Source organism: Melopsittacus undulatus, chromosome 11, assembly GCF_012275295.1.
Source record: "Melopsittacus undulatus isolate bMelUnd1 chromosome 11, bMelUnd1.mat.Z, whole genome shotgun sequence".
Taxonomy (NCBI): Eukaryota; Metazoa; Chordata; class Aves; order Psittaciformes; family Psittaculidae; genus Melopsittacus; species Melopsittacus undulatus.
The window spans coordinates 16,516,050-16,542,803 of record NC_047537.1 but is presented as its reverse complement, the minus strand read 5'-3'; the positions used below and the strand labels follow the sequence as shown (position 1 = coordinate 16,542,803).

At 50.9% G+C, this 26,754-nt stretch overlaps 1 protein-coding gene across 1 annotated transcript in view; it reads right to left on the bottom strand.

Moving 5' to 3' along the window:
• LOC101879580 (heparan sulfate glucosamine 3-O-sulfotransferase 3A1) overlaps positions 1–21,754 on the bottom strand; it is a 31,725-nt gene extending 9,971 nt beyond the window's left edge. The window contains exon 1 of the mRNA XM_034067847.1: positions 21,164–21,754. Coding sequence (XP_033923738.1) covers positions 21,164–21,735 — 572 coding nt within the window. The 5' untranslated portion in view covers positions 21,736–21,754. The remainder of the gene's footprint in view (positions 1–21,163) is intronic.
• Between the last annotated feature and the right edge of the window lie 5,000 nt (positions 21,755–26,754).

Sequence of the window (26,754 nt, the reverse complement as noted above, 5' to 3'; positions counted from 1 at the left end):
GATAAAATGGTCAGAAGGGACCCAGCATCTGATATAATTAAACCTCAACCCAGCTCTTCTTCCCTAAGGGCACCCCTGAAGTGTTACACATGTACATCCCCCCAAACAGCATCCCAAATGCTGCCTCGGAGGGACCAGAGCTGCACTTCCCTGACCTGGGCCCAAGTGAACCCTCTTGATGGGCTCAGCCTTGGGGCCCCATAACCAATAACCATCTCATGTCTCTCTCACGTGAGGATCTTCAAGACTGCACATTTCAGCCCTGACTAAGCAAATCATCTTAAAGAGGAAGGTTAAAGAATTGTTTGTTATTGGAAATGTCTCCCTCTTTAGGATTCATTTTTTGATAAATTAGCTTCAGCTTCATTACTTCATGATATATTTCCCTTGACATTTAATTATACTTACCCCAAACACATTAAGCCAATCAGTCTGAACAGCTTCTTATTAATATGCAAATTTCTCCTTTGAAAAGCCATGAATCTGTGAAAAATCTCTTTAAGGCTTCAATTAGGCCCATTTGGGAAGTTGGAAACCCCCTGAAACACCCTCCTGGTCTAAGGCTGGAGAGGATGGAGGGTGCCCAAACCCACAGACACTGACCAGTGTGTGGTTTTGGGATGGGAGAAGGGGCTGCTGCCATTCACTGAAGCATCTTCACTGCCCTGGAGCCATGAAGATGGGAAGTTGAATGCTGTAACCGACAGTGTTGGCAGCTTATCCCCATCCCATTCTCTGTGGGAGCTGATGCTTCTCCTCTCCACCAGCCCTGGAGATACAAAGGTCCTCCACTGAGGACCACAAAGCTGCAGGGGGGAGCTGCAGAAGATGCAATGAGATCTCAGGCCAGTTTCTAGCAAAACAAACAGGAACCCAGCTCCCCCAGCACCATGGGCAAACTGGACGTGATTTGCATTAAACAAATAAATGGAACCACACAATTAACCATCTGCCCTGGAACAGATTTAGGTTTTGCTTTAAAGCATCATTTCCAGCTTCCCTCTGCTCTCGGATCCATCTGAACGCCACAGGATTTTCTACTCGGAAACCAACAGGGAATAACTTCACTGAATCATTCCTATAAGTAACTGGAGAGAAACCTCAGTGTAGGTACTAAAGCCCCTATGGCCTTTGGCCTCCCGGACGTGCTTCCCATGGATTGCACCACCACAGAAAGGCTTCAAAACTTTCCAGAATCTCGAGCTCCCACCAAAAGCCTTTATTTGCTAAACTGAAATGATTTCCTGAGTGACACAACCTCTTCTCGAGAAAAAGTTGCCCATTTCATCCTATTTCAAAAGAGCTTAAAACCAAATATGATTGGGTGTATTTGATTTGATTTAGACATTAAGATCGGAAATACATCGCAATCAGTGTACTATAGAAATAGTCCAATTTTGGAAAACAGCTCTCATGAGCCATAAAAAAACCCAATTTACTGTGCACTATAATAAAAATATCTCTTTTAGCATATAAATCAAGGCAAAGTGAACAGATAAAGAAAAATAAACTCACCACCCCCCTTTGGTTTTTGCCCAAGAGCACAGGCAAGCCCTAGGGAAGGGCTCTCCTGCCCTGTATAAATATATGCAAGAGCAAATCTGTTAAAAATTGTAGCCACCACTTTGTTTTCTAAAGGTCCCAGTTTATCCTTCGGCAGAAGAAGGAGGGCTGGGGAGAGGTCGGAGAGAAACACAATCCTTTCCTGTATAAACAGCATAGCCCGCGCTGATTTTAAGTGCATCATATGGTATATATTTTATGTGTGTATAGAGAGAGAGAGAGAGACAGAGATTTTTCAAGCCAGTCAGAGACATAAAGTGATCCTATATCATCTAAAACCAACAATCATAGTTGGACTTCTGGCAGTTTTCCTTACAGTCATCCCTGCCACCCCCTGCCCCTTCCCCCATGGGCTGCTGGTGCGCGCTGCCGTCTGCCCCCATCATTTTTCACAAAGGCATATAAATCACTGCGGAAACTCTTATTATCTTATTTTCCCTCTTGTCTGTTTTGAGAGAAATTAATGCATTTGTCTCCAGAAAAATGTGCCGTCTCTATAATTCAGTTTTAAAACAAGCACAACTAGCAAATGGATAGACCTTGGTTAGGAGACTCATTTTTCATGCAAGTAATTGAACCCTTCCCTTCGATTTTTCCTTTGGGTGTTAAAGACAACTGATGCCTTCCTGGAATTTGCTGAGGTCTAAGAAAGGTGGAAAGGCAGACAGACGGATGGAAAAAGCAGAAGAGAGAAATAGAAGACAGAGAGAAAGGAAGAGAAAGAAGAAAAAGATGAACAGGAAAAAAAAGGGTGGAAAAGAGAAGAGAAATAAAAGAGAGAAGGAAGGAGAAGGAAAGAAGGAAAAAGAAGGGAGAAAGGAAGAAAAGAAGGAAATGAGCAGAAAAGAAGAAGGAAAGACTGATGTGCATTTCAAAGCATTGTCTGCCTCCACAAAGAGAACTTTGGGAAGCCCTAGGAGAGCATCCCAGGCAGGATTTTCCCAATAGCTAGCAGTGCTTTGGTTTGGAAGGCTCCTCACCACCCAGGCTTATGAGCAAAGCCATCCCCCTCATGCACCCCAACAGCTCTGCCTTAACCTGGCCTTCTGCCCCCCGCTCAGCCACCTTGAGGCCTGAGGACAACCAGCCCCGTTATGTCCTTCAAGCACCCCAAATATAACATGGGGGAAGTCCTCCCCATGGTTAGTGCCAGAGGTTTTATCCTGCTGCCTCTTTCTGCATCCAAAACTCAGGGAATTTCCACTGCTCCCTCCCCTACTGCTAATGGCACACCTGCCCCACAGCACCCACCACTGAATGGGAACACAAATTGCCACAGCTCTCCACACAAAGTCCCTCAGACAAGAGTGTGTTTTCCCAAAGCACAGAAATCAGAGCCAGCTTTAACATATTCCCCATCCCTTGTGCTGTGCGTCTCCTGTGAAGAGCAAGAGACTCCCTCTAAAAACAACACGTACAGCAAGGGCTCCTGTTCAAAATGATGCTCATCCCAACCACAGCCCCTGGATCACACCCTGATCTCTTATCAGGTCCAATGCTCCACTCATGCAGAGAAAGTCCAGGATAATTCCAGAAGAGCCACAATCAAGTGAGCGCTCAGGCCAGCAAAGTCTATTGTTCCTTTGTCTCTCACTATATTATCTCTGTCCCCTGGGAGCTCCATTATTGCCTGCAATATATAATGTGATTTGCTTGTTTTCTGTGTCTGCCTCATTTTTCTTAGGCACAAACACAGGTGCACCGTCAGCCACACGCCCTCACCGCAGTGCATGCATTCTTCCCATGGAAGAAGGGGAAAAGGATGGGAGAGGAGCAAGGTTTAGAAATGAAGCTAGAGAGAAGGGGAACAAAATGTTGTCTGGAAATGGGAAGGACACAGAAAACCTCTGAATAAAGGTAATTCAGGAGAAAAAAAAATTGTGTTCTTCCATCCCTCCTTTCCTCCTGGGGAGAAATCCCACTACATCTCAGAGACCAAAAATCAGGATGCAGTCAGTGCAGGAAGTAAAGTAGCTAAATTAGAGCAGCTGAAGATGGAAACAGGGAAATGATATTGGAAATGGTAAGTGGGTGCAGCAGAATGAGATGCACCCAGGGCACAGGGACACTCCGGTATCCCTGCAGGTTAATGGACCGCCTGCCTGCGGGGTTTGTTGGGAGTGGGGAGGTGGGCTTTCTCCCTTCTCTGCAGAGATAAAAGGATCCAAGATATTGTTGTGGAGTCCTAAACAATTCAACAGGGATTATTAAGTTCTGGGAAATACTGTGTCATGCCCTACACTGCTGGGGATGCTGCATGTGTATCTGTGTGTATGTGTGCGTGAGAGCTTTATGAAAGACCCAGCTACCTCAAAGGACCCCGCTTTTGAGAACAGAGGTTGTTTCTTAAATTATGCTGACAAGTGACTTCTTTATATATCACTACTCATTTCCTCCTGCTGCCAGGCCAAAAAAGCCTCTATCTGTATTACAAAAAGGGAGCCTGACCTCTGGCTATGATCTGAAATATATGGAATCACACGAGTTTACCCTTGCAGTTGTTCTTCATCCTTCCTGTGCCAATTCTTTGTCCTTTTGCTAAATGAAACTTTAATGGCAGGGAAGGGCTCCCTGCTTCCATTCCTGGAGCAAAGCAGCCAAGTGCAAAGAGGGCAAAAGTCTCCAGAAAATGGAAAGCTTTAAAAGATCCTTCCTAACCTAATTTGCAAGTTCTGGGCAAGGCAGGGGCTAGTGCAGAAGGAACCTCGCTGAGCAATCACACCCCAGCCTCCTCCAGCCCCGCAGGCTAAGAAGGGCTTTTAGCCACAGCTCACAGTGTTGGCGCATCAAGAGCTCTTTTCTGTGCTCAGCTATTCCACCTCCTCCCAGGGAATGAATCACTGTCTAACCTGGTGTCAGAGTCATCTGATGTATTTCAGGACGTTTTAGTTGATAGCAGATCTAAATTTCACCGGTAAATTGTGCATATCTAGCTCAGGTCCGGCTCTTCCATTGCTTTGTACCATGCTCAGCTTCACGTCACTGCACTGCAGAGGCTGCTCCTTGGGCATTAGAGTGACATCAAGGTCTCTAAGAGTGAACCCAGCTCATTAATGTAAGAAAGAAAAGAGAGAAAAGTGCTCTCCAGAATAAGAATGGATGGAAAAAACCTAAACTATTAGTGACCTCAGCTTCCTACGTCAACCTGAGACATTTGGGTCCAGGCTAATAAACCCTCATCTTTCTCACTCAGCACCAAACTCGCGTAGGATGGGGATTTCAGGTCATCTCCTAAAGAGGCCAGGCTGGACAAAGCCTTGGGTGCCATGGTTTAGTGTGAGGTGTCCCTGCCCATGGCAGGGGGGTTGGAAAAGGATGATCTCAAGGTCCTTTCCAACTCAAACCATTCTATGACTCTGTGACCCCCAGCTTCTCATTATGCAGGGATGCTCCGTTTAGTAAAACCTGCTCTCCTCCCCTCTTCATTTCTCAGCATCCACAAAGAGAAGAAAACCCAGAGTGTGCTCCCTCTTCCACTGAAGAAAATGCAGCAAAGCTAGTTAAGCCCACACTGATACTCCAACAGCAGCAGGGATTTCAAATCCACACTGGCACCAAGGCCCACCGCAACAATCAGGCACCACCCCTGACTGGGACAGGGGGTCTGACTTTGCAGGGCCCTCAGCATGGGGTGATCTTTCCATTCCGACACAGAGACCACAGGCAAGGCTTTGAAAAGTGATTCCGGGTCCTGGGGGACCAGGTCTCCCCAAAAACCACTGAGATGTCTGCTCTTAAACCACGCTGGAAAGCCCAGACAGGACCCCTGGAGATGAAGATTTTGAAGTGTGATCAAAGAGACTCATAGAGATAGCAAGAATTAATGCTGCTGCAAATGCACAGCGAAAGCTTCTTAGTTATTCCAGTGGGGCTTTTTGCAAAGGGGCCTAAGGGAGTTAGGCACTTAAACCTCACTTGGATCCTTTATTTAGCTTGCAAATCCTGCGCTGGAGTAGTGCAGAAGTGTGACCCCTGAAGCAGTACTTTCCGAGCGTGTCTGCTTGAGGGAAAAGCTGAATTGATTCTGGCTGTGTTGGTGGCCTCCTGCAGCTGCTCCTGCTCCATGGTGGAAACAGTTGAGGGTACAATGTACTTAAAGAAATAAATAAGGCACCACCAACACACGGAAACCACATGGGTTCCAGGAGAATTGCTGAGAGCAGCTCCAGCTCTGATTGCTTCCACAGGGGTTAATGCTGGTCATAATGTGCTGGAAGATGCTACTTATGGCAGGTCCAGACTGTGAGAGTGACCTCCAGCTGGGCGAGCAGCATCATGAATCCTCTCCAATGGGATTCACCACGGTCTCCAAGAGAACTGCAGGAATCACGAGTTTGGTTATTCCTCACTGTTGTGTCTCCCTGTATGTTTTATTTCCTCCATCACCAGCCTTTTACAGTTAGACAAGAAGACCCAGGGGGTTTTGTTCCCCAGATGGTTGAACGTTCGTAGTGTCTTAATCATTCCCACCACCGCGGCTAATGCTGTAGTGGAGGGGTTACAGCTTCAGCAAAGCAACATGAGGAAGCCAGAAAAAAGGCACAAACAATAAACAAAGAACCTGTTCTCATGCAAATGTTCCTCACGACAATAAGGATAATAATAATAGTTAAAAAAGAAGGGCAGATGAGAAATGCACACCATGGTCTGGCCACAGCGAATGCTTCCCAAGCCTTCCTGCAGGGTTGCCTGGCTTTCATTTCATCCCCTCCATCACCACAAACCGAACAGGGAGCCCCATCCGCTGAGCCCCCCGCACAATGTGAACGGGTTTGGTATTGTTGGGAAACATGGCACACATGTGACGTGCTATTGTCCCTAATTTGATTAATGAAGCCATCGCGCTAACGGGGCATTCCACTCACCAACCCCCCATCCCAGCACCTTGCTGCTAAGCCACGCCAGGAACTTCCCATCAGAGCATTAATTCCCCAGTACTTGCCTTTCCCAACCTTGTCAGGTAATTGTTTATGAAGAGATGAATGTATACAATAATACTGGGTGAAGGGAGCTGATGTATGTGGTGTTAATGAATGAAATAATCAGTTTGGTAATAACTGGCATGTGTATTTGTCAAAAGGGAACCAGCAGGACATTAGCATTCTGCAGCCACCAAACCTTTATCTCCTGGTCTTGTGTTTGACAACCGCCCCCAGATAGTCCATGAATAAAATACAGAGTAGTACCCAGACATAATTAAACTGCCAATGTGGATGTACCTAAATGAACTTGATATCTTAATGACAGTAGATAGCACGCGAATAATGAAGGCAGCATGAAAGGGATGTGCATAATGAACACAGACATCCCGGCTGTCGCTGAGGAGCTGCCCACAGGGACCGGCCTCGCCAACAGCATCTCCCAGACCCCCTCGTTAGCACACAGGGCATTGCCTGTGCTCCCACACATGGCCTGGGACCTGTGCTGTGGCTCATCCACACTGGTGTTAAGGACACAGTGCTGTCACTATGGGGACAAGGGTCCCTGCACAGCTGGCCAGGCTGTGGTCACTGAGGATGCAGCTCTCAGCCCTGCTGTCACATCTCACCTTCCCTCCTCCCGAGATCTAACCCAAACCCTCCCTGGTCCTATCGCATGTGCTCCTCCAGAGGCCTGTGGCACGCTGCTGTGCAGCCCAAAGGTGATTTTAGAATCACTCAATATGATTAAATCACCAGACATGTTCCTTTTTTATCTGCTTTCAACATGGGGATTGTTTTTCAGGGAAGAAGCCACTCCTTGGGGACAGGCTGCTCAAAGCATGGATAACATGTCCCAAGATAACAGCAGAGCCACAACCCCTCCTCATCCCCATCATGCACTGACGTCAAGCCAGATGCATCCTCTCCCAGCACCCATGGGTGCAATCCTGCCTCTGGAGGATGCTGGGCACCATCCCAACTGTCCCTACAAAGCCACTCCAGCATTATGCTGCTGCTCCAGGGTGTTTGCTCCCAAAAGGCAGGCTCCAGCCTCCTCCGTGCTGCCTTCACACACCACACCGCTCAGAAGGTAATTGCCACTTATTGCTCTAATGGCTCCAATTTTAGCAGCAAATGAGCGATGTACAGTAAGTATCAGTCTTATTAAAGAAATAATAATGGGAAACTAGAGCACACGCTCCAGGGAAGGAACACTCCCCCGTTACACAGGATACAGCCGTGCTGGTGTTTGACAGCAGCACAGTCCCTCCCTGCCTGCTGCTCATAGAACTCCGATGTGTTTGAATACAATCAGTTCAGCGCATAGGAAAGCAACTGGCTCAATAGGGCTCAGCTTGCTCTGTAATGAGTGAATTGACTGTGGTTCAGAGATTAATGTGAAGCCAGCAAGGGAAATGTGCACTGGAGCCGGTCCTGTCTCCCTCTAAAAAGGAGATAAGGGAAAAGAATGCTTAATAAAAATGAAGAAAGTACAGCAGGTTTTGGGGAAAACAGCTTAAAACCAGCAAACAACACAGCCTGGACCCTCATAGGGAATAACACAGTAAGATGTGATGCAGGATGGAGTAATGAGATGGGTTTAACAACACAGCTCCTACTTGGGCTGAGAAAAGGTGGTACCAGTGTGGTCCAGCCTGCGCAGGGAGGTGACAGAAGGAACCTGGGCACATGCACATCACCACTAAGCAATAACAGTCACTGTTAGAAAGATGCAGCCAGAGTTCTGGGTTCTCACTAAGTGAAACCTTCAACTGCACTCTGCTCATCTACCACCACTATTTGGCCCCGATTCCCAATTATTTAACCATTGCTTTCCTTCCCTGCAAAGCCATCCCCGTGGTGCACCCTCGTGAGACAGTAATGGTGATTTCATTAGATTAAATAACTCCAATGATCCCCGGAGACTAACAGCACTTTAAACACAGAGCCTTGGAGTTAGAATTACTGTTATTTAACATTGATTAGATTACAAGGCAAATCCAATTTTTCCCTAAACATATGATGGCTCTGATTTGCCTAGCGGGAGACATTAAGGATGGCATTCCTGGAAATCTGTGCTGAGGGGGGAGACCATGCCTGAGTCAGCAATGTCAGGGTGACCCACAGGCTTGTGTCCGAAAGTCCTGCAGAGAGAGAGCATGAACACAGCTCAAGAGTTGTCCCAACAGCCGCTGTCCTTGCTTTGCTCCAAAACCGGATGTCCAGATGGACCTGTATTGGCCCTCTTGGATTATCTCCCCCTCCAGTAGGAATATCCCCAGGAATAATTGGACCCCTTTGACCCATGGCCCTGCTGTGGCTGAGGCTGTTAATCATTCCTTAAAGCTCCCTCCTGACTCTTTCCTCCTGGAGCCCCATGGCCCCCAGCCCCCAGGAAGGGATGTGCCTCCTGGCTGCAGCTCAGCCCACTGATGATCTGCCATGGGTGCCTACAGGGCAGGAGGGAAGAAGAGCACTTGGGTCTCTCCCTTCTCCTCACACCCAGAATCCTGTTGGAATTCATTTATGGATCAGGGGACCTGAGGGCATGGAGTGAGCTGGGAAAGGCTGGTCAGGGCAGGAGCATCTCAGGGCCCCACTCCTAAGAACATGGGTATGGTAAGAGCCCCCTCCCTAAGGACAGTGTAGGGATAGGATGGCTTTCAGTGTGATGCATTTTCATTCCAAGCCCTTTCCTAGGGTATGCTGTGTATTTAATGCCTGGCTTCAGAGAGCAGCCAAGACACAGCTCCTTTGGACCCCTTTGCTGATGCATCTTTGGGAAGCCAGCAACTCCTAAATGCATTCCCCACACTCGGCAGAGCCATGCATGTTTCCAGGGATGCTGGACAACCCCAGCAGCCAAGAGTACAGCCTAATCAGACAAACTCCCACATGAGCATCATCAGCTGCTGGTAAAAACTCACCGGTCTGATAAATCTGGCTTTATACTGGGGATGTATAAGGAAAAGGGGAGGCTCCAGGAAGAGCTGGCTCCCAGCATCCAAGGTGACCATGAGCAGAGGCCAGACCACACCAGGGTACCCACACTGGGCTGACCATGAGCAGAGCTCCCAGGAATAGAGAAGAGGAGGATTCATTCTCCATCCTGAAGCACCCAACAGGCTCCAATCTGGGTCTAGTCTCCTCCTGCCCCCTCACCTTGGGATGTCCCCATGGGGATGATGGCCAAGAGAGCCCCTGGGAGCAGCCAGTGTTGAGTTTGGTTGTGCAGGTCACCCAGGCTTCAGCTCCTTCATCTAGGTGTGGGTTTAAACCAGCTTTTACAGTGCTGCTTCACTTGGCCAATAAACCCAAGCACTGCTTTCAGGGCTTCAATAAAACCCAGAGTTGCTCATAATTTTAAGCCAGATTTACTCCAGAGGAAACACACCCAAATTCCTTCCTCACCTCTGCAGTCACCACCCTGATGCCTTTCCCATCCACCTCCCCAGGGCCATCATGAGACAGAGCCCAGGCAGCTTCCAAGTGAGAGCTCCATAATGACCAAATTGACTGGTGGGGCATTGCTCTGGGGTGAGGGGAGAAAGCACAGCCTGGCAGAGGCAAGCAGTGACAGAGAAGCGCTGATTTCTTCCTCCCACCTCTGTTTTGGGGCAGGCTGGATGGGAGGGCAATGAATGCTGGATTCCACTGTCCTAAACCCCCTGAATAGCCCCACTGCAGGGATGGGAGCACCAGAAACAGGGACACATCCAGGCATCAGCTGCGAGCCAGCAGTTTGTTGTCACTAGGCCAAACAACTCAGCTGCAATTAGGAAGCAAGGAGCAGATAAATCTGTAAACCCCCAGTGCACAGCCCCCCTGAATCCCACAGCTCACTGACCCCGCTCCATCGTGCCAGGGAGGCAGCAGGTCCCCAGGATGTGACAGAGGACCCAAACCCCCACGCAGGCAGGGCAGAGCTCAACCTGTCCAAGTGCCAGAAGAAGCAGCTCCAGCACCGCATCGGGCTTCACTGCCGGGGCTGACCCTGACCCGAGGCACTGGAGCCGGTCAAACTCAATTAAAGGCTGTGCACAGCATCTGGGTCAGGCTGTGGGGGCCTTCCCCTGCCCCGGCCCCTTCGGAGGCTCCCGGGATAACCACTTGCGTGTCCTGCTGAAGTCTTTCTTTCTTTCTGAGGCTCTTCCAAAGGATTTACTGCTGCTGGGAGGGAGGGTGGCAGGAGCAGGAGGAGCAGCATCACAACTCACTATGAAAGCAGCTCTGGGGCTGAGTGGGGATCACACCCCCATGCATAGGGAAACACTGAATCCTGGTGTGATTCTGTGCCCAACCCTCTGCCTGTCCTCTGCATCTGCCTGCGGTCAGAGCAAACGCAACCCAGGGAGGGTGATGCTGGAGGGATCCTGGTCATCCCCAACTGCAGGAAAGCCAAGTCCCAGCACCCCCAGATGCACCTTTAGCAATGACCTTAATATTTTGCAAGTGAGCTCATCCGCATGACCCCATTTCACAGATGGGGAAACTGAGGCACAGGACAGAACAGGCCCTTGCTCACCACCACTCAGCCAGGCTGAGTCCCTGGGAGCTCAGCTCTCACCCCAGGAGTACAACAAAATCCCATCTCCTGCCCTAAGGAGGGTCCAGCCCCAGCCAGACCCTGCTACACCTGGGAACAGCAAGGTGAGAACTGGCCACTTCAAACGAGGAGCATCTGGACAAGAAACAACTTGGTGTTCGGTGCAAGGCATTTGATGTCCAGACATTTGTACCTTCTCCTCTTTGAAATGGAGAGGTTGCTCCTGGCAATCTGGCATTGCTGTCTCCTTGGAAAGGCAAGTGTTGGCAGCAAGTTTTCCAACCAGCAGCCCCAGCTCTGTGCTCCCACCTCCAGCCTGCCCCACTCCAGCTCCCCAAGACCACTTCCCACTTTGCAATGACCTCCTGCCCCAGAAGGCAGGACCAGACAGTGCAGCCATCCTCCCTGCATCTCTCCGGGGCACATCTCACCCTCCAGCCACTCACACCCATGGATGGGCTGTAATTGTATGTGCTTGCTCAGAAACCTCCAGCAGCCCTTTAAACCCAGGCAGATTCACACTGGGCAGAGGAGCAGGACTCACACTCTCCATCCAGGCAGCAAAACCCTCCAGCAGATGAGCAGAAATGAGAAGCCAGGGCTGAATCCTGACCTTAAACTGCTCCACATGTTTGCAAAGCACACATCAGCCCATGGGGCCGGGCCACTGGCAGCCCCTGCCTCCTGCCACTGCACACAGGGAGCAGCCTCAGGTACCACAGAAGCACATAAACCTGAAGGGATGCTCTAGGAAGCCCAGCTGTGCTTACCCAGCTCTCAGTAGTCTGGAAGTGGTAAGAGGTGTCTTTCTTTATTCCTTTGCATCTGGTATGGACTAACACAGCTACACACACACATCCAGCCTCTTCAGCACAAGAGCTGATGGGGTGGAAGTGTTTGATGGTCACTTGTACTGAAATTACACAGTATGAGTGCATGAGTGCAAACTGCAGTGCTCCCTTCTTCACCAGGCACCACTGGCCATTCAAGTGCCAACGAGAAAATCCATCCCCTTCCAGGAAGTTCATTTCTAACCAAATAACACCAATGATATTATCCCAATAACAGTCATTGAAGATAACCCGTCAGCCCCCTGACCCATGAGCTCATTCCTGTGCCAGCAGCAGGCACAAACCCCTGGTCCCCACAAGCTAAGGCTTGGGGACTCCCTCAGTGGGTCCCTCATGCTCAACAGCTCTGGGTGCATCCTTCTTTGCTAAGCACTTCTAGAGCCCTTTAGAGCCCTTTAGCCAAAAGCTTCCCATGGCAGCCAGTTTCACAACTGAATCTCACACTGTTTGAAAGAGTCCCTATTTCTGCTGCTTTCCAACCTGTTGCTGATAGTACAGATGGAGACATGAGAGGGATGGCTGCTGCCTTCTCAACCACCCCATGAAATCTTTAAGAGAGCCCATGAGTTCCTTTTACAGTGCATGGCCACTGGATAATACAGCACATGAGTGCAGGGGAGGAGGAAAGATAACATGGACAGTGAGCACCCAAGGAGAGATAAGAGATGCAACCAAGTGGACTTGCAGACACAGCACAGCTCAGCAGTGCAAGAGGGCAGGATGATGGCACATGAGCTTTACCCCCGGCTGTGACATGCAGCTTTTGCACAGAGAAAAGCCCAAACCATTGCAGACCAGAAGAAACACCACTTCCCAGGCATTAAAACCAACTGCCCCAAGCCATGTGGTGGGTCTCTGCCAGCAGCACGGTGCCCAGCAGGTCCATGGATGGGGAACAAAGGCAACTGGAGCCAGTTGAAACTGCAGTGAATTTTTAGGGGCAGAGACTAGAATTACCTGAGCTGGAAGCCAGCCCAGGCACTGGGATTAGCACCTCCATCCTTGTGAGAGGAGTCAGGGGAACTTTCTATGACCTTCAGAGGAGCAGAGCAGCAGCAGGTGGGATGCAGCTGATGGCAAGGGAAGCTCAGCACACACCAGACACCCACTGTTGATGCTTGTAGCAGACAGCCTCCTTCCTACCACTGTTAGAGAGGATCAACAACAGTGTGGAACTAGATGCCAAGAGGTCCCATGTGTTAAGCCTTGCTCTGCCAGAGGCTCTAGGTGCTTTTCTGCCTGTTTCCCTATTGCTGGCGGAGCATCCTCCATTCTACCAATAGCCCTGCCCTAACTCAGGGACCATCTGTCAGACCCAAACAGACAGCTATAAATACATAGAATGGTTTGGGTTGGAAAGGACCTTAACATCACCCATTTACAACCCCCTGCCATGGCTGGAACACCTCTTAATAGCATCATTTTGGAAAGTGAGAAACACCACAGCTGAGGCCACTGACACAGTGTTTGTGCCCCAAAGGAGAGGGATGTCCTCCACTTTTGGCTTTGGCACATCAGACAGCCTCCTCCTGCCATCACCACTTTTACCTGTGTAAATCATAGAGTATTAATGGCTCAATACTAATTGCAACCAGAGTAACCCTGTGCTCCCCCAATCCAGGGTTGGGATCCCTGCCATGGGCACAGGCCAAGCAGGAGCAGGGAAAAGCCATACCTAGCTGCACTGGGAGAGCCAGGGTCCTCCCAAACACCTTTATATTGAGGCTTAAAGCAAAACTTGGCAAGGCACAACCTGGGGTCCAGCAATGTTTGAGACCAAAGGGATTTAAGAAGCAAATTTCCAGATGGAAGAATGACTCCAGAGCCAACGAAGTCCAAATGCAAAATGGAGAAAGCACCATCTCCAGCTGGCACATTACAGGGACTCAGAGCACACCAACACTGTGGGATCACTGATCCTGGACTGTGCTTTTGGGGGGTATCAGCTGAGCCAGGCCACCTCCTCAGGCTCTCCACACACCAATTCTGGGCCATTGCATCTCCTTGCCTTCCACTTCCTAGCCCTGTGCCAATGGGATCAAGACACAAAGCTTTCCCCAGGTAGGAAATCCATGTTTCCTCACTTGTTTTACTTTGAGCTGGAACATGCCAACACTTAGGAATTTCTCCCCAAAAGAGGCTTCCCAAACAGACCACTTCAGACAGTGCAAAGTGTTTAAATAACATCAAAAGATGCTGGGATGTGGTACTCAACCTTGCAATACAACACCATGAAAGCAGAATTGCAATGCTAACAACAAAGCACAACACTCAAGAGCCCAGAGGTGCACATGTGAGCACACACACACAAACCATCACATAAACACACAAGTCAAAACAATTGGATTTGATATTTTCCCATAAAAGGTTTCCCCGGAGAGCATGGGCTGCAGAAGGGAGCCCTTTTCCAAGGGGCGATGCCAGAATGGATCAGCCTGGCTCCTTGAAACTTCCAGCACAAAAGGAAACCTCCAGAGAGATATAAATAAATAAATAGCCAGCTTCCCATTGGGATGCTCTGCTTAAAGCCTGAAGATCACAGCAGGATCCTGCTGAAGCTGCTGTGTTGGCATCCACAATCTGCACGGGTTTGTGCAAGAAAGGTGTCCGGAAGCTTGGAGTGGGATTTTCATACATGGTGGTTGAACACAGCTGCTCAACAGTGGGGAAAACAACCCCACGAGGTTTCCAATGCTCCCCTGGGGCAGTGATGGGAAGCTTCTCTGTCTCCCAATGGAGATGCACCCAGCAGCAGGCTGGAGCTTGGGGGAGTTTGAGCAGGGTTCTTCCCATCTCTGCAACAGATGGTGCTGCAGCAGAAAGAGCCTCCTCACTTCCAGGAAGCAAGAGGGATGCTCTTGCCATGCACGAAGGGAACTAGTGATTCCTTCTGCTCAGAGATTCCCTTCTGCAGAGTCACATCATTCGATGAAAGAAACACCAGGAATAATTCACTTCCTTGCGCAACTCTATTTATATTCCCACTGAAGGCACTGTTCTACTCACATACCCCCACCCCACCCAGGGAGTCATAAGGGCTCAGGAGAGCACAGGCTGGAGGTAAACATATTGAATTCCAAACCATGGAAAACTGGATCTTCTAGGAGATTGGTTACACAGGAGACAGGCAGAGAAACTGGAACACTGTCACTATCCACAGGATGGTCCCAGTCCTACAGACTTTGCATGCACAGCCCCACTGACCACACAGGGCTTTCTAATGGAGTAAGACCCTGGTACCCAGCTCCAGCAGCACAACTTTAACTGCAACCTAATCCACTTCCCTTCCATAATACCCCCAAGTAATGAGAATTTGCCAGGATTTATGGCCACAACAACCTCCCTGCTCCCCCTTGCCCGTCTCTGCTGTTTGCCTGTGAAAGCAGTTTGGGTTACCTCCATATTCTCCAGGGGAAAAGCATAATTAGCAGCTCAGGAGCTTTCATGCCTGCATCAGGGAGGGGGCTCACAGGGGGCTGTTCTCAGGTTGTCTGATCACTTGTTACTTGCTCTGAACCCTTTGGAAAGGCACCAGCTCCCTTCCCCCTCCCCAGACCTAACTGCTCTTATTATAGACTTCAAAAGGTCGGGTGAAACCCTAGCTCGGCTGCAGTGAACAGACACAGTGGTGGTGATGGTGTGGGCAGAGCATGGCCTCAGCCCCCAGACCCGATGGAATTGCTCCCTGAAGGCAGCAGGGCCGATGGCAGGACAGGCTGCATGCATAGGTGGGGATCTGCAAGGTCCAACCTCAAAGAGAGACCAGTGTTTTAAGCAGGGTGAATCTGCTGCTGCTCTAAAGAGTATCATAATCTTTGCCATAAATGGGCTCTCAGCAGCTGGAGCTTTGTGCTGCTTTTCATGGGACCTGGCTCTGAATCCAACTGACAAAATCTTGGACAGTCGAGGCCATATTTTCAACATTGCTCAGCACCAGCAGGCAGAGCCCCGTTTCCCAGCACCCCAGAGCCAGGCAGAGCCATGGGGTGGATGAGGAAGGTGCTGATCCTCTCCAGCCTCCTGGGCCGCAAGGACCAGGGCATGAGGCAGTATTGAAGAGGAGGATGTGGCCTGTTGATTTCTGAACCACCCTGGTATATCCCTGTGCAGACCAGAGGATCTGTTAAGAGTCCAATAGACATCTAAGTTTTGATGCTTTCTATTAGAAGTGGGGTTGACATCTGCTTATACACCAGCTCAGGATCTTACCCCATCATAAGGAATGAACATGAACTCTGGATATGAACTCCTGCATTAACAGAAAACAGAAGTGATAGATATAGATGTAAAATGCTTAAAAGAACCACCAAAAGTAATAACCTTTTGGGGTTTATTTAAGGAGAGGAAAGAGCCTAGACCAAGCTCTTTGCAGTTAGATATTGCTGGACATGCCTGGACAGTGCCATCCATTAGATGTGCACACTGGATGGCACTCCACAAGGGGACAGCAAGCCAAGGCTGTGCCAAGCCTATGCCAAGGCTGCAGGACCTCTGCCAGCAGCTCTGATGGGGTTCACCTGCTATGGGTGTTATTTAACCCACAGCATAGCCTGGCAAGCTCAGACTCCATACAGCTCCTCATGCTTGGGTTGGAGAGAGGTGCCAGTCACATCCCTGCTGTTACATCCCTGCAGCACGGGGCAGTGACTCCTCTCCCACTTCACTGATGGGTGAACAGGCACACTAAGACATCTTTGTCATAACATCTTGGAGTATCAGAGTCCAGATCACACACAAAGGCAGCAGCAAAGCACATGAGCACCAGAATCTGTCACTCTTTTTATAACAGACTCGATGACCCCAGCTCTGATTGCATCAGCATTTTCAGTTACCTCCTCCTCACCCTTGCTCTTCCTCAGCAAGGAAAGATCCATTCAACCACCCATAAACGCACCTCATCCTCCATCCCCAGTAACTCCTTGGCCAGAAGACCCATGCTCCCCAGCCAATTGACACACACTCCCCTGTCTTTGTGCCTATCTCCACCTCCTGTTTACAGTGAATTACCCGTGCTTTGGGGCCAAGACCATCTTTTGTTCCCTTTTTATACAGCACCTGGCACCATGAGCTCACTATGGGAGGTATCTGATTACACAGCTAATAAATAAGCAAGGACCTTGATCCTCTTCAGCATGTGGTTGTCCAAGGCTGCAATTTCCCAAGAAACTATTGCAGGTTATGCTTGATGCTGTTTGTAATTCAGATGTGTTTAGGAGATGAGGAGCAGGCGCTGCTAAACCAGACCTTCCTACAAGCAGATGTGCACACAGCAGGGAGCAGAAAACCCAGACCAGCTCAACTCCATGTCCAACGGCACAATCCATGTTCTGGGTTGGGCACATGCAACCAAAGCCCTGGTGTTTCTTGCAGTGGCTGCAAGGATGGCTGAAGAAAGGTAGAGGAGAAGATCAACTCAAGGCAACTACTGCTACAGCATCTCCCTCACATAGAGGGGTTTGCAACAAGGTCTTTCAGTCATCTGGCCATCCAGTCCTGCTCCACCTTTCAGGAATGGTACTCGCTCTCCTGAAGTCTATTTTGGCATCATCCATACATCTATGCTCCCATCCTCACTTCTATGCTTACAAAGCACTCGCAGACTGTGCTGCTGAATTAGTGACCACAAAACCCTGGGACTGGAGCAGCCCAACTCCTCCATCCCCAGGGCTCTGGTTTCACCATGATTTGAGGCACGGAGGATGGGATACAGCTGGTAACAGCTGCTGTAAGCACACCCCTAAACAAACCCCCTTCTCTTCCATCCCGTCCCTTCAGCAACCGAGGTGTTCTCTGTTCCCTTTGACTCAGAAACATCAGTGGCTGCCTGGATTAGAAAGAAAAAGCCTTGGAGTAAAATCCCAGGAGGACAGTAATTAGGAGACAGAACTCCCCAGCTCTGGAAGCATCAGGGAGAAGCGATACTTAAACTCCCAACCTGACAGAGTAACTTTGACTCATCTTTCATCTTCCTCTGGATGGGGTGTAATCTAATGACATTAGCTTGGCTTCGCTCTAGTGAAATTGGCATCGGTGCTACAGAGCCAGGGAGATTAAACCATATGAAATAAATGTTCCTGGGGTGACTGACAGGATAATGACATTCCAACAGGCAGCTCAATCAGTGCGAGACTAACAAAGGATCAGAGGGAACCAGCCAGGCTCGCAATATTGCTTGCAAATACAGATTCTGGTTTTAATCCAGACATTTCTTCTACTTGATTGGCTTAGCCCCTATTCTTGGGAGTTTTCCTCAGGCTGTATATAGCCGTATTGGGGTGGGGGATGGCAGTTGAACTCCATTAAAACCCATGCTCACCTGCTATTGAACCCTGCTAGCTCAATAGCCTTGTTCAGGGCTGGAGCGGAGGTTTCTGTGCTGGGAAGTCAATGCTAGCATTGTGGGCTGCTCCCTCCCTCTTTTCATCCCTGTATGAAGAGAGGACTTGCAAGCCTGAGACTGGGAAAGCAGCTTTTGGCACACAACTTCCCTTGATACTCAAACCCATGCCCGGAGGTGTCGCACTTACCGAATTCAATCACTCAGCCCGGGTTTTCATACACTCAGGCTGTGCAGGACAGCTGCCTCCTCACCCAGGCATAGCTCAGGCTGTAAGGGCTGAGCACTTAGGCTACTTGATTTAACAGAGTGGTTTCGTGCCTTGTGTGGCACAGCAGTAGGTGACAGGACCTCCACATGGGTGCCCTTGAGCCACTGCCCTATAGGTACCACATCAAACCAGCTGCTCCAGTAGCATCATCCTGCTGCTGCAGCTACAGCTCAGCCCCATTTATCCACCCTCACACCATATGACAAATAGTTGTTACTAGAGCTGCTCTTTGTTTCCATGAGGAATTGGGGTAACCCTCATGCCACCCTGCTATAGTCCTGATGTGGCATCCCTCTGACAGCCCATGGTGACGATGGCATTGACCATTGCCTGTGAAGGCTGACTGGCTCTTCTCCATCTGCATCCCACATCACTGCAAACAGCCAGGAGCTTTTTGTTCCCTGGGACAGGGCACTCACCGCCTGCACCGGCTTCCTGCGGGCGCTGAAAGCAAACCCAAGTGTTTATACCTGGTAATGATGCTGTTTAGTCTGACTGCTGGGAAACAGAACTGCACATGAAACCTAACCCTCTGATGTCAAAGATAAGAAATCAGGACCCCTGGTAAACATCTGGCCATTTCCCTGCCACTGAACCCTCAGCAGAGATTGCAGTAAACCCATGGAGAGACACAGAAATGAGTATTTCTAACAGGCTGGTAACTGGTTACCAGCAGGCTGACACCACAGCGCTGCCATCGCACTGGGACTCTGTGTGTTAGTAAAGATTACTCACACAAGCAAAGCCAGCAAGATGAGGTCTCAAAGGAATAAGCCCATACAAAGAATTCACTGTACCTCAGGCTCCACAGGGCTAATAAAGCTAAAATAAAGCGATGAAATTCAGTACATCAAATACCAGAGCAAACAAACTGCGGCAATTAATGGGAGAGCTCATGTACCGCACGCCAAGGCATAATGATTACACAGTGTGCAGGGCAGCACCTCGAAGGAGTAAGAACAGCATGATCCAGACCAAACCCCTGGAAAACCTGAATCCCCTACCCCATGTACTATGCCCTAAACGCCTGTGGCTCCTCCTCTGTCTGGGTCTGCGCTCCTTGCTCAGGCAGTTCCCAGAAGCGGCTCTATCCCGCTGCCATCTGCTCAAGGCTTGCAGAGCATCTTTGATAAATGAGCTCTCCCTCATCCCCACCATCCATCTCAGCCGATGCCACCCCAAAGCCGCGCGTTTATTTTCCAAAGCCAAGGCTTGATTAAAGTCCCTGAGGTTTCTCAGCTCCGGTTGGAAACGTTTCCTCCCCGATGCAGGGTCAGCGCGTGGAAACGGGAGAGGCGCGCACTAAAAATACCGCTCTGTAGACAGCTCCAGCCCACACGAAAGGAAATCTTTCCCTCTCAAAGAGCCCACACTGATGCCTGCAGAATCCCGGCGTGTTCCTGACACTGCCGGATACACAAGGAAGCTCATCGCTTCCACGTGTTAAGCCTTTTACACAAACACTCGGACCGTCAGTACTATCCTACTCCACATTCTAATACTGAGCCAAAATCATCCCTAAGAGCTGGGCTTAACACAAGAGTAAAACAAGCTCCAGGAGTACCTAAATCCTCTTCCTTTTTTGCTTGTTCATTCAAGAAAGCCACAAACAGACACTCTGGAAAAGGCAGTTTTGCTCCCACCCTAACCAATCCTTTCCATCGGAATCTGCTCCTCTATTAACTTTAATGCACACAAGAAAAACGTCTAAACAATACGAATGAGAATCCTGCCCCTCGGCTTTAACGTTTACCATCTTGTATTAAAGGGGATACCTTTCATTTGGGTTAATGAAACACTAATTAATTGAAAGAACCACCCCATCTACCTCTTCGCTCATTGCTTAGGCAAGGCTGGGCTCCTGGAACTGTTTTTGGTTACTCATTACTGGGGCTGCTGGAACATTTGCACGGGGAACAGGGCTTTTCTCCACATTGAATATGGGAAAGCTGCCGCTACCGGCTGTGCCTCTGGGCTGGGGGCTGCAAGCGGCAAAGAGAAGATGCTCTGCAAGGGGGGTCAGGATAAGCCACAGGCTTTGCAAAGCCCCATCCCTGAGAAAGGCTGGGGAGCAGCAAGATGCTTGTGGGGTTCTGTGCTCCTCCGGGGTGGTTTAGCTGTGCCTCAGCATCTCCATGCAGCCCCCAGGGTGATGGGGCACCCACTGCTCTTCCCCTTGCCTGGTTTCCTCCCCATGCAGGGAGCACCCAGGGCTGCAGATGGGGGCACCCCAGAAGCAGGAGGGCTGTGGGGGAACGGGGTTGGGGAGGGATTAGAGGATGGGGCGGCGGGGAGCAGGGTGTGTGGGGTGGAAAGGGGGGCTGGAGGATTTGAGGTCAGGGACCGGAGAAGTAGTGGAGAGAGGTGCTGAGGGAAGAGCACTTGGGAAACGGGGATCTGGGAAGCAGAGAGGGGAACTGGGATAAGCGAGGCTGGGGAGCCTGGGGGTGAGGAAAGGATGGTCGGGGGGGTCTGGGGAGCAGGGACGAGGCTTCGGGGAGCAGCGATGGGACGGGGGTGGGGAGGAGGGTTTGGAGTAGCGAGGCTGTGGGTCAGGGAGCCGCGGTCCGGCAGCGGAGGGTACCCGCGGCCAGCGGGGGGCACTGCCGGCTCGGCCATAGCCCCAGCCCGGCCCCGCCGCGGAGCCGCCGCCCGCCCCAGCCCGTCCCGTACCTGTACCAGGCGAGTCCCCGCTCGTAGTTGCGGTCGAAGAAGTGGGGCTCGGCTCCGACGGCGCGGACGTCGGGGTGCACCCGCAGGAACTCCAGCAGCGCCCGCGTCCCCCCCTTCTTCACGCCGATGATGATGGCCTGCGGCAGCCGCTTGCAGCCCTCGCCCAGCAGCAGCGTCAGGGAGCCGGCCGTGCCCGCCGCGCTGCCCCCGCCGCCGCCCGAGCCGCCCGCCCGGCTCCCACCGCCCCCGGCCGGCACCTCCTCGCCCGGCGCCGCCTCCTGCCGCCGCCGCCGCTGCTTGAGCCGCTGCAGGAGCCGCTTCCGCCGCGCCGCCGCCGCCTGCCAGGGGGGCAGCTCGGCAGAGCCCCCCAGGTACCCTCCGCCGCCGCCCTCCTCTTCCTCCGAGGCGGCACCGGCGGCGATGATGGGTCCGGGCAGGGTCTGGCAGCGGTCGGCCAAGCAGTAGAAGACGTAGAGGGACATGAGGAGGGAGCAGAGCATCACCAGGAACTTCTTGAAGATGCTGCGGGGCAGCGGCTCTGCGCCGGGGGCAGCCGCCGCGCTCACGGCCATGCTACCCCGAGGCGGCGGCCGGGCGCCCTGGCCATGCTCCGCGGCCGCCCCCCGGCGCGGCCCCTCCGCGCAGCGCTCCGCGGTGGCGGGGGGCTGCGCGCTGCCGCATCCCCAGCGCGGGGGACAAGCGGCGGCGCTTCAGGGGGGCATCCCCCTTGGAGGGATGGGGGAACGGGACCGGGACGGAGCCGCTGCCGCCGCTCGGGGCTCGGTGCGGGGCTCCCACGTGCCGGCGTCCGCGGCAAACTTCGGCGGAGACATCGCCGGGCGCGGGGCGGGACCGGGGCGGGGGCAGAGCCGGGGGCGGGGGGGAACGGGGGAGGCGGCCCCGTGGGGAGCCGGTGCCCGACTGCTGCGGTGGGAGCGGGGATGTCCCGGAGGCTGTGCCGGGGGTGGAGGATGTAGCGGAGGGTGCCCCGAGGGGTTGAGGGGGATGCGGGGGCTGTGCCTGGGAACTGAGGGGTGCCCGGGGGATAGAGGGATGTAGGTGTGTACCGGGGGGTGCACCGGAGATCAAGGGGTACCCATAGGCTGTCCGTGGGGATAGAGAGATGTCCTGGGGCTGTTTTGGGGCGGAGAGGGGTGCGGAGCTGTCCTAGGGTGTGCGGAGGTACCCTGAGGCTGTTCCGGGGATCAGAGGGATGCAGGGCTGTAGGAGGGGATGTCCCAGAGGCCGTCCTGCAGGGCACAGGGGTACCCTGAGGCTGTCCCGGGGGGTAGGATGTGGGGATGTCCGAAGGGTGCCCCGGAGACTGTTCCAGGGGTTAGAGTGGTGCGGGGCTGTCCCGTGGGGCAAAGGGGAGATCTCAGCTCTCTACATCTTCTCTCTAGACGCTGCCTGACTTTCCAGGCTCACTGGACTTCTCTATGAAGCCTGTGCAGGGTGATGAGACTGCAGTGTCCATCCGAGCACCCTCTGTCCATCCACACAGTTTTGAACCACCCCACCCCCCATCCCTCTGGTGCCTGAACACCAGTTCCTGATTTGCCTGATGATAAATCCACACCTTCACACAGAACAGTCCCCCTAAAACCCAGCACAACCTCTGACAAGGGTGTTAAATACACTTGCAGTGTTACAGCCAACAGTCGCACCAAGCACAGTACTGAATACAGCACAGAAAGCCCTGAAACGACTTTTCCCCACTCACTTGAACACATTACCCCACGGCTGGCTGCAGAATCCGGCCCACAGTTGGTAGGAAATATCTACAAACACAACAGGATATTGCTCTCACAGTTTTCTCTCCTCCTTTGAGAGTACATAAAATGTGGAAATCACTATCAGCTTCATGCCTCGGCTGCCCCATTCTCAGGGCTTCATTATTTCATTGCCTGTGGGAATGTCCTTTTAATTTGGAATGTTTGTCATAGAACATAGAATCTTTAAACAAACTTGCACATGAAACACTTGACTTCGGTCTCTTTTTTCTCCCTGCTGTTTGGTGTGGACCAAGCTGAGGAATTAAACTTCCACTACTTGGGAATAGAGCTGATGTAGCCACAAATTATTCAATGCAAGGGGGGGGGGGATTGCGATGAATAATAATCAGCCATCTGCAGAGCTGGCTGGCTAATAAAAATGTGTTTCCAAATAGTAAACAGGCCAAAATTAATAACAAATGTTATGTGCAGTGAATTATTCTATTAGATCTTCTCCCAACTTTATGACATTTTTCTTCTCTAAGCATAGCAACTTATCTGGAATAGATGGATTTCCAAATCCATACCCACCCCAGCTGCAATGCTGCCAGATCACTTTATCTCACATTGATGAGTGTAATTCCAGCTCGGTGTGTTTGGTGACTTCAAGATACTGTAGCATTGCAGGTATTTCAATGCTTCAACATGTAAGTAGATGCCTGGTGTGGTTTACAAAAGGCTATAAGCAGGTTAGGCCCCTAACACCTCTAGGCAACTACTTACATCATTAGGAGCCTAAATGCCTTTATAAATCTGTGCTCTGATCCGCAGCTCATTGAAGGCAATGAAAAGACTTTGCTGACATCAATGGGCTTTGGAGTGGGCCCTGTAGAAGGAGCACGATCAATGCAAAGTGCTTTGACTTCTTTATGCTGCTTATTATGATACTTTTTTTCCTAGACACTTAGAACAATGCTGCATTTTCCGTTTGAATAAATGGTCATTTCAAGCAGAGAAAACAAGAAAAGAGAAGTGAAATCAGTGTGAAAGGGTGCAGGGGGATGATGTGTGTGGAACTGCTGCGATCGCATCGCGGCACTCACGTTTGCTGCCTTCTTTTCCTGGAAATCCTGGTGAGAATCACAGTTTTCCTTTAAAAAGTCACTTGTTGCCTAGGGAAAATATGACCAGAGTCTATTTAAAAAGTTTTGGTGTCTAGAAAGCAGTAAAGCTAAATATAGCTGTATTTAAAACAGCCCCATGATATTTAAGGCAATGCTGTGATTTGTTTCAGAACCTGACTCATCGTTTCTGCCTGCTGGGGCTGAAGGCACCGGTGGCTCCAGCAGCCAGGAGCAGCTCTTCAGAAGGAAGGTGTCTTACCTGGGAGAAAGGGCAATAAAACAGTGAATAGTTTCAGCCCTCTATGCCCCGTATTGCTGTAGGCTCTGTCAGTACAGCTGCGAGCATGAGATTCCATGAGCAGACTGGTTTTGTCCTTATTTTTAGGTGAGTTTCAGTACAAAGAGTGTTTGGTGAGCACTGTACTATAAAGCCAGAAAAAATGTGTGGCTGACGTCATGACATCCAGTTCTGGGAATTTACACCTTTTACCTGTTTTAGCAAAAAATAGCCTTTTCTCAGGGATAGCATGGGGGGGGGGGAGGGTATAATGACTTAAAGGCTTGGAGCAAAAGATGCTTTCCATTTTACTCAGCCTCTTACACATCTGACTTCACATTTTGAGTGCAGCCTCTTCCTTTCCCCGCTGTGTTGGTTGATCTACCTATCCCAAAGCTTTTCCTACATCCCATCACAGACACCAACATCCCCTGGCAGCAGTGGGGTGGTGGGATCCTGAGGCTCCAGGGATGCTCCACTGTGGGCTTGCAATGACCCTGCCAGTGGGCTGGTGGGCAATGGTGAGTGCATCCATCCCAACATTCAGGGCTGTTGGTTGTGCCCATGACTCCCAGTTCCCTGGCACCAGCCCCAGTGCTGGCATGGGCTCATGGGGATGGTCCTGGCAGGCTCTCTGCCGTGGTCCTGTTTGCACTTGTTCCTTACCTTGCTTGGCTGTTCCTTTCTCCTTTTATCTATTTATTGTTCCAGTTCTTGCTCCCCTCCTGCCTCCCCTGAGGAATGTTCTACTGCACAAGTCATTCCTGGTGCTACTTTCAATAGCAAGTGGGGCTCTTCTCCTAGCACAGTAGTGCCAAAATTCCTTTCCACCACCACCAGCAGCCCATTTGAATCATAGAATAGAATCATAGAATGGTTTGGGTTGGAAAGGACTTGAAGATCATCCCTGCCACAGGCAGGAACATCTTCCACTAGACCAGGTTGCTCCAAGCCCTGTCCAACCTGGCCTTGAACAGTGCCAGGGGTGGGGTAGCCTGTACCAGTGCCTCACCACCCTCATAGTGAAGAACTTCTTCCTTATACCTAACTCAAATAGCCACTTGTTAAGTTTGAAGCCAAGCAAGATTTTCTATTCCAAATGGGCTACTGTGGGATTCCCTTATTTTGGGATCCCTGCATAGGACACCAAGGAGACAGACCTGAACAGCAGGAGAGCCCTTCCACAAGTGAGCAAAGGCTTAAAATCAGCAACCCAGATGCTGTCCCGTTGGTAAGCAAGAGCTGAAGACTTGGCTTCCACCATCTGATATTCCCAGGTGCTCCTGTACAACTAGGAAAAGGGAAGGCTTCCAGTTCAGATGCCTCCTGCATGCTCAGCCTGTGCCAGTCCCACTGGGATTGCTGTAGTTTTTCCCTTTTCCCAGTGACCCGTAGCACAGATGGGATCAGGGGTTAAACTGGGAGTATAGTGGAAAAGGGACCAGGGAGCCCGAGGCTAGCACAGCTTAACAAGTGATTATAAGGTCTGAAGGCAAAGGGAACCGCTGCCTGTCAGGAAGCTGCTGCCGAAGAAAACATCCCATTGTACCGGGGAGATGGAGTATGGGACAGAGGAGAGGGAAACAGATTGATAACCGAGGGGCGATGTGACCCCGCATGGGCTCCCACAACAAAAGCCCCTTCATCTAAAATGAATAGGAACAATAGCTAATGGGGACAGGCCAGCAGCAGCCAGGATCTGAGAGCCCAGAGGAGAAGGAGGAGTCAATGACGGGTCCTGTTTTTCCCAAATCCTCTATTGATCTTGGTAATCTCCTGGGCTTTCCCCCCCTTGAAATCACACAGGAAGTTCAAGGACTTTATGCCTTCAGATTGTAGGGACATGCATTGTCCTGGAGAGCCATTGGGATGGGCAGACAGTGAGGTGTGGTGTGGGGCAGGATGATGTGGAGTGCTCCAGTGTGGAGCCAAGGATGAGCCACTGCTGTCACCTGGGCAGCCCTGGGGTGGATGGTGCCCTTGTCCTGGTGCTCTCTGGCTCCCAGATGGGTTCTGACTCCACTTATGGGGCAGAGTACATGGATGCACAGAGTCAGATACTCCCATATTATTAATAAAGGGATTGTGATCTTTTCCTGATGGGATCTGCAAAGCCCTCATGAGATGCAGCATGTGCTGAGGATGCACGGGGCAGTGGTGGAGCCATATGAGCTCTGGGAATGGGAGCTGCATCCCCATGGAGCACCATCCTGGGGGCTGAGCAGATAGAGGTGAGTGCTGGAGGTGTGCTGGAGAGCTGAGCAGCATCTCCAGTACTGGAAGTTTGGTTAAAAGCTCTCCTGAAATACTGAGCCATAGACGTTAGAAATGCAGGGACTGGATATTTCTTTTGGTTTTAATATATAGAGAGATATTTGAAGAATGAGAATATCCACAGGAAATGTCATATAGAGCCTATAGAAAAAGTTTTGCGGCAGTATATTCAGCCTGCACTCACTCAACCTCACAAAATCA